Source organism: Branchiostoma belcheri, unplaced genomic scaffold (assembly GCF_001625305.1).
Source record: "Branchiostoma belcheri isolate BF01 breed outbred unplaced genomic scaffold, Haploidv18h27 scaffold21, whole genome shotgun sequence".
Classification (NCBI taxonomy): domain Eukaryota; kingdom Metazoa; phylum Chordata; class Leptocardii; order Amphioxiformes; family Branchiostomatidae; genus Branchiostoma; species Branchiostoma belcheri.
In genome coordinates, this window is record NW_017803602.1 from 1,494,955 (window position 1) to 1,502,996 (window position 8,042).

The following is an 8,042-nucleotide window of genomic DNA, read 5'->3' on the forward strand; positions in this document are numbered from 1 at the left end:
AGGGAGGAGGAACATCAAAGGTGACTGCTGAACTTATGATGAAATTAGAATATGGTGTAGTAAAAGAACTTTATGATTTTTCAAGTCTATACAAAAACAAAATTGGTTGTTGCTGTCTGAGGCTATCTTTACAGGAACTCAGGTACAAAGATGTACAGGACTGAATGGAATCATTGGATGTAGGAAGTTATCTTCATGTTGATCCCAAAATTTTTGTGTGAAATACAAGCATGTTTCTTTTAAACAACTTTGTTTAAGTAGGTTTTTCTTTCCATATAGACCCGAGGAGCTGTGCTGTTTTTGTTAGCTGTTGTGTGCATGTTGCTGTTTGACATGGACGAGTTCCCAGATCTGCCACAGCCACAGCATCGTATCCTTCATTGGTGGATTGACTGATTGTTTGATTGATTCAGACAAAAACATATTGTAGCCAATAACTGACTGCACTGATAGCAATAAAAAGTAAACCCTTAAAAGGTAACAGCTTCCATACATATTATAAATATATAACAGACAAGCATTTCTGTACTTTAAAACATTTGGACACTCTGGTTAAACCTTGACCTTTCTCAGCTGAGGGCCATCACGACAGTACCTTGTTCCATGCAGTGTACTATGTCATCTCATCCCTGGGCCTGTCAGATCACAAGGTTAGTGTGAAAGTACCACATTGTGTAGCAGCCACGTAAATGATAGTTATGAAAAATCATAGATGGTCATAACATTTTAGGCTACTCCCTGAAGGTTTATGGAAATGTGATTTAGAAATGTGGTACTATAAGGGGCCTGTTTTTTGGTGATACATTACCAGGTAGTTTTCTGATTAGGTGCTAAAATTTAGTAAAATAAAGGATATTGAGTCACAGATCAGCAAATGTACCTCAAATTCAAAAGTTTGACATTTTTGTCACCAGTCTTTCCACCTTGACTTATCTAGGAACTAATAGAAGACAGTGTAAAGTAGTTGTACTGTTGTTACAAGCAAATTAACCTTCTCCCTGATGCCTAATCCAGGAACCAATACAAATTTGGTGCCAAAGGGCTACTTCAGCAAGTAGAATATTAAAGGACACATGACGTTTGCAAATTGTAGCATTTCCCCATTGTTAAAGGATCCAACTTGTATTTCTTGTTTCCAGAGTGGAGTTGTGTTGTTATTCCTGGTGCTGTGTGCGAATGTGGGGTACAGAAATGCTTCCAAGCGACTGTCCTTAGATGTGGGCGGAGCCAAGAGACTACATAGCCTGTCCACTCTGCTGTCAGCTGGCCTGCTCTGTCCTTGGGCATTCTTCCTGTCCTTCTACCAGGTATGAAGCAACTGGAGAATCTGGAACGTTAACCAGTTGTGAAAGTGTTCTGGTACATTTTCCTAGACATAAACTCATTGACTATGCATTTCCTATATGTGTAGAGTATGATACCGTGTGGCATGTTCTCATTTGCTTCTAAATTGTAGAGTCTGGCTTTGATAAATTCTAGTTCCCATTTGCAATTTTTAGGCCTCACCACCCAAACTGCATCTAATTTCTTCCCTCCACTACATATAAATTGTACAACAGTCAACTTTTGTTACCACTGAGCTACATGCATCCATGTTCAGTATAAATGTAATATGTGTGATAACAGATAACAAAATTCATGTTCTTTGATGAGACGAATTTGTTTCGAATGTGTGTCTAAAAATAGGAACTAGATTTTGCCATTGAATCTACAATAATGACAACACTATTTCAGACTGTAGACCACACGTGGCTGTCACTGGTCCTACCCTTTCTTGTGGTGGTGCTGTTTGTCTTTGTGCTGGATTACTATGTGGAGAGTATCTGCACTAACAAGCTGGAGGCACCTAGAGTGGCCTGGGTTGGCAGTGTCAGTATCTTTGTGGCTGCACTACTGCTCAGTACAGTATGGGGGCATCCTTACAGGTAGGTTATAGGTACTAGTATTATACATTAAAGCTACATGAACATGTATGCAGCTGTCATGAAGAAAGCATTGAGGTATAGCCATAACAGCATTTCCTCATAAGCTATGACTTATACAAATGAAGTCATAACTTTTATGTGATAAATAAATCTTAAAAACAACTAGTGACTGGTAGAAGCTGCATGTAAGGAAAAAAAGCACAAAACTTTGCCTCTTTCAGTTTATATCATGTTAACAAACTTACCAACCAACATGCAGCTGCAGTTCCAAAGGAGGCTGCTAGAGCAACACCAAACCAAAGCTGCCCATATGTTGGTCAAGGCTGATAATGAGAAGTAGTTCAGGGGATCTTTACTGAAATGTCTTCCTATGCCAACAGGAAAGGGTTGACCACCATGAACAAAGATGTAGTGGAGGTGCTGGGATACGAGCACGCCATGTCCGGTGGAGTTGTCCTGTCTGCTGTCATCTTCATGATTGCCACTAAGATCCTGTGCAGCCCTCCCTCCAAGACAAAAGGAAATCTTGTTGGGTACAGCTCTGCCGGTCTGCCACTCTTTAACTTCACTGGGGATGACCTCAGCCTCACGCAACAGTCCATCATGACCACTGTCAGGAACGGGCTGAGGCAGATCCTGGAGGAATACGACTCCAGGCAAATCTTTTACTTCCTGTGTCTTAATCTGGTGAGTTGTAGTAGAGTATTTTTGCTAGCAATATATTTGATTTGAGACCAAGAAGATGTGATGTACAAGATACTTAAGTTTAACTTCACCTAAACACATGAAGGGCTTGAGGGTCACAAAAATACACTAATGGTTAGTCATGTATATGTGTAGCAGGTGATATGGTACATGTGATATGGATAATGCTTGTTTATATGTAGTGTATTGATGTATTACAGTACTGTAAAATACTGTTTTAGCCATATGCCAATGTTCTCATTGCTGTAGGTATAGGTGTCTGGTATCAGTGTTAGTATCAGTAAGTGTCAAGAGTTTTACAGCAAAGACAGATCATAGCTGTTCCGTTTCCTTGTCTGTAGGTGTTCACCTTTGTGGAGCTGACCTATGGTGTGTGGACCAACAGTCTGGGTCTGATCTCGGATGGCTTCCACATGCTGTTTGACTGCACAGCTCTGGTCATGGGTCTGTACGCAGCTCTCATGGCCAGGTGGAAGGCCACAAGGTTATATTCTTATGGGTGAGACTTTGCTTTTCATTTTCACAAGTAAAAACATTTTCTGAAGACATTTTACAAGTGTCATGATTGATAGTGTGAAATAGGCATACTCTATTCAAACTGTACTGAGTGGCCCCATTGCCTAGCTTAACAACAATAAAGAACATGATATTATCATTAACCAAAACATACTTGAAACACAATCTCCAAAACAATTAGTAGAAATATGTATATGTGGTAAACATGAACTTATTTTTCTGCAGCTATGGGCGGGTGGAGATTTTGTCTGGTTTTGTGAATGGATTGTTCCTGGTGGTTATAGCTGGTTCTGTTTTCACGGAGGCGATCCAGAGGTTATTTGATCCACCAGACATACATCATATGGAGAGATTACTGGTGAGTCACACAAGCTGGTTCATGTTGATAGAAATACGTGTACATTGTATAGAAATACATGTGTACATTGTACAAACACTTAAAACAATGTACTTTTGTACCATTGGTTTAGCGGAGAAAAAGAGGAAAAGTTTGATTTTACCTTTTTCATTTTTTCAGACTGTTTCTATCCTGGGGCTTCTGGTAAACCTGGTTGGAATATTGGCCTTCAGTCATGCACACAGCCATGCGGCAGGCCATGGACATTCACACGACCATGGACACTCCCACGACAAGAAGCATGGTCACAGTCACGGTCATTCTCATGGACACAACCATGGGCACAGCCACGCGGGAGGGGCTAATGCTAACATGAAAGGCAAGCCTTTCTTATCAAACACTATACATGTGTATATGACTCATTTTGTGTTAACTGTCTGCTTTGACTCCTGTTTCTGTTCAGACTTTTCATTTCATTAGATGTCATTACTGCATATCATTCATCATGATTAAGACACTCAAAAATAGATCAGTTTCATGCATTTGGATGAAAAAAGTGGTCCCATATTCAACATTGCAGCAAAATTGTTTTAGAAGACGGTAAGCCCTGTGAATTTACAGACATTCAAGTCTTCCCACCAGTTAATCCCTTTACATGAACTTCAATGTCATATGACAGGTTTATGAGAGAAAATTTAGGGCATTGTTAGTGTGACTGTTGTCATAGGTCCTTGTTGATGGTCAATCCTGTCACTGTACCACAAAAAATCATACAGCACATGACTGCACTTTTAAGTTACTGTGATCTAAGAGAGTCATACAGATCTAATTTTGTTTTACAGGCATTTGTCCTACCCATTTTCTTCATCGTGTAGGCAACCTACAAGGTACCAAACAGATAAGAAGAAGCTGTTGTCTCACAAACCTTTTGTTTCTGTAGAGATCAAGACTTTTGTAGTCTGAGTGCCCCCAGACTTAACGTCAGGCATGTCTTAATCTTTCAGTCTGTGTGATTGCCTGATTTCCCTCTGAATCTGATAGATGGCCTCATTGTGATTGGTTAGAATCATTTCAATTTTTGCTTGTTGATTGGTCTGGATTGCTGAATAGTTGATAATACTTCAACCTTGTGTACACTTCTACATTGCTACTTGGCAGCTACAGCTCTGTGGCCTCTTATTCTGCATTATAAACATGTATGTGTGATATCAAGTAATCATGTTATCCTGCTGTTCAAACAGATCTTCCTGCTTACATGTACCAGCATTCATAATGCTAGGTTGAACATTTTTGGTGTATTTTGACGGTGTGTTGTAACAGCTTGTACTAGGGTTATTTGGGAAGCATGCAAGAAGTCCTCAAATATGCGCCATGTAATCTTTTTCAGGTAGTCAGAAATTCCTTCATGTTTTTTTGCTGGATGCCACATTGCCCTTGATGTTTGCTTCCTGTAACTCTCCTAACCCTTCTTTCAAGACTTCTAATAATAATGCTTTACCAATGTTTGCCAAGGCTTGTTGAGAAGATTTGTAAGGAACACTGAATAATAGTTTCTTATGTCATGTCATAACCTTGTCAATTTACTTGTATCTATGTATATGTAGAACTTAACACAAGAGATTGCATTTTTCTGACATATTTAATGATGTTTCCTGTAGTATCTAACATAACATTACTTTTTATATTACAAAATGTACATTGCTGCAGTTGCTGCTTTCTAACAATAGTGTAGGTAAACATATTAATAGAAACCTAACATACAATGTGCCACATGGCATGGCGTACAAAAAGATTTGATTGCTTTGTTGTTGTGTTGACAGGTGTGTTCCTGCACGTGCTGGCAGACACCCTGGGCAGTGTGGGAGTCATCGTGTCCTCCCTTCTCATCGAGCAGTTTGGCTGGCTGATAGCAGACCCTATCTGCTCCATCTTCATTGCCCTGATGATCTTTGCCAGCGTGATGCCACTGTTGAAGGACTCTTCACTCATACTGCTACTCAGGACTCCAGGGTGTAAAGAACAAGACATAGCCGAAGCTTTGAACAAAGTGAGAAAAAAAAGCTCTGATAGAAACAAAATATGCACCAACAGCAATAGGTTTTCCTTTTTGAACAGTGGCAAAAATCTGGCCACATGAAATAACCTATATGTAATGTTTCTCATCATCATCATCATCATCATCATTGGTTGACCGTATTGGTCAGGGCTCTACTGCCCCTAAGTTACAGGGTGACATACCCTTTCTTTAGCATTATACAAAATGTATTTCTATCAAGACACTAGATGCAACAAGATGGAATTCAGCCTCTTGCTGTAGGTTTCTTGTTTGATTAACACAATAAACTACTGTTTTTTTTACTTATTGTTTATTTTCATTGTCAAGACATTTATTAAACCTCTGTTAAATAACATTTTCAGGTGTTGACAATGGATGGAGTCTTGTCCTATAGAGATCCACATTTCTGGCAGCACTCCTCCAGTGTGACCATCGGTACCATCCATGTCCAGGTCACCCCAGAGACTCCAGATCAAAGGATAGTCAGCCAAGTGAGTCCCATCCTGGTCTTGTGGTATCTCACTGCCTGTCTGTGATGTTTGCAAAAATTCTTAATTATCACTCCCAAGCTGCCTCTTGACCAAGAGTTTTTAATCCCAGCTGTTGTCTCTCACCCAACTTGCATGTTACTGGAAAGGGTTGCAGTCCTAGGATGGCAAATTAAACCACTGTTTATTGTACTTATTGAAAAGAGCGAGGGCAATTTCCCCGTATAACCATCCTCCCATGGCAGGGGCAGCGGCTCCGAATTCCTTCTCCACCCCTACCCCTGCCGTATAACATGGCATCTTCTACTCTGCGACCCGATTCCAGGGACACGCTCTCAGCCAATCACGTATCACAGAGAAAATCTTCAACGCACTTTACATTAATATTTATGAGATGCGCTAGCTATCGGAACCAATCATGTCGGCTATTCAGTGACAAATAAAAACAAACATGGCGTCGTCTCGGGAAGAGAACTTTTGCGATGCAGGCCGCTGCGGGCGTCGGCGGGGCGCTAGCGTGTGCTGGAGGCTGCGCGCGGATCCCGCCGAGCACGGGGAAGGTGTTAACTCGGTGACTTTGCCCCGCACGGCCTCCCCAACGCGTTAACGGGCTCGTCACCGGGCGGCGGCGGAGTCGCCGGCGGGGAGGGTGACGTCCCTTCGCCGCCCAAGTCAGAAATGGGGTCATGCCAAATAAGGCAAGCTCATGAATATTAATATTCCTGGGGTCGTAGAGTAGAAGATGCCATGTTATACGGCAGGGGTAGGGGTGGAGAAGGAATTCGGAGCCGCTGCCCCTGCCATGGGAGGATGCGTATAACAAACCTGCATAACTTTAAATAGCATTTATCTTCTTGGTCAAGATTTCATTGAGCTTAAGTGGTTCACTTATTTCATGATGCAGACCTCAAGAGTGATTGTATATTCCCCTTCTGCAGGTGTGTGCAGTTTTTAAGGATATAGGAGTGCAGAACCTGACAGTTCAGGTAGAGAAGGATGAGTACTTCCTGCACATGTCAGGCTTGACTTCCAGCTACAGAGAAGTCCTGGAGATGACCCAGCACATGCACAGTGTCGGGCACCCCAGCGACGGCACAAAAACAATCTGAACACAGTAACATCTAGACTTGATAGTGTGATATTTAAGACATTTGCAATTAAGCCTCTTTATTTCAGTTTTTGTGTCACCTTCAACAAAATGGTTTGATGGTGTTAGATATAGGAAAAAGGTAACAATCCTTAGTACTAGATGTTCCTGCTTGACCCAACTGGAGGGGAAAGTCAAAGCAAGAAATGCCAGCTCAATGACATATATATATGTATGGCAGGAAGAATTTCTTTAATATGCAATATGACTTTATTGCAGTACTAGCATCATTATACATTTGTAGATAGCACTGCTGAATATGATAATGAAAATATCGTTTGTATGAATATGTTTTTTAAATTATGTATTCTATGTTGATATGTAACTATGTATAAAGTGTATGAATATGTACATGTCTACCAGCCTGCTTACATTATTACTGTACAAAGTTAACCATGTATGGTGTGTTGGGTAATAAAACTTGTATATGTGTCAGAAGGCTTGAGTCATGAAGAAATAGTGAAAACTTTTGTCCAAGAAAACTGTATAATGCACCAGTGTAATACTTGCTCCAGCAGATGTTAATGAAAACTTAATATGCACTATAACACAGTACCCATTAGGTGATTTTTCATTTACATGTACAATGTAATATATTAGTGTTATGTAAATAAGGTCCTTATTTGTTTACGTTACTGATATTTGTTAATAACCTAAGGTATCTATCACAGGTATAATATTACATCATAAATTATGAATTCCCAACATCAACACCCTGTAATAAAGTTTCTCAATATTAAATGGTGCCTCAATAGTATGTGCCCTAAATCATAAAAAGCTCTTGTGTTATCCTCCTCCAACAACAAAGTTTCCAACAATAATCGCCATACGGTCCTGCTGGGGGCTACCATGCTCAGCACTTCCTTTT

The 8,042-nt window shown here is 40.5% G+C and overlaps 1 protein-coding gene across 2 annotated transcripts in view; it reads left to right on the plus strand.

The window, feature by feature from the left end:
* The first annotated feature begins 6 nt into the window (after positions 1–6).
* The window catches only part of LOC109469688 (zinc transporter 5-like), a 9,820-nt gene continuing 1,784 nt past the window's right edge, over positions 7–8,042 (plus strand). The window contains exons 1-12 of one of the 2 annotated variants that reach the window (XM_019768253.1): positions 7–20; positions 280–370; positions 574–650; positions 1,140–1,307; positions 1,735–1,925; positions 2,306–2,612; positions 2,972–3,129; positions 3,372–3,504; positions 3,664–3,862; positions 5,304–5,530; positions 5,902–6,030; positions 6,966–7,981. In XM_019768253.1, the coding sequence (XP_019623812.1) occupies positions 319–370; positions 574–650; positions 1,140–1,307; positions 1,735–1,925; positions 2,306–2,612; positions 2,972–3,129; positions 3,372–3,504; positions 3,664–3,862; positions 5,304–5,530; positions 5,902–6,030; positions 6,966–7,136 (1,812 nt within the window). In that variant the 5' untranslated portion in view covers positions 7–20; positions 280–318 and the 3' untranslated portion in view covers positions 7,137–7,981. Of the gene's footprint in view, positions 21–279; positions 371–573; positions 651–1,139; positions 1,308–1,734; positions 1,926–2,305; positions 2,613–2,971; positions 3,130–3,371; positions 3,505–3,663; positions 3,863–4,325; positions 4,371–5,303; positions 5,531–5,901; positions 6,031–6,965; positions 7,982–8,042 lie in introns of those variants that run through there. The other variant, XM_019768252.1, reaches the window with a different exon arrangement.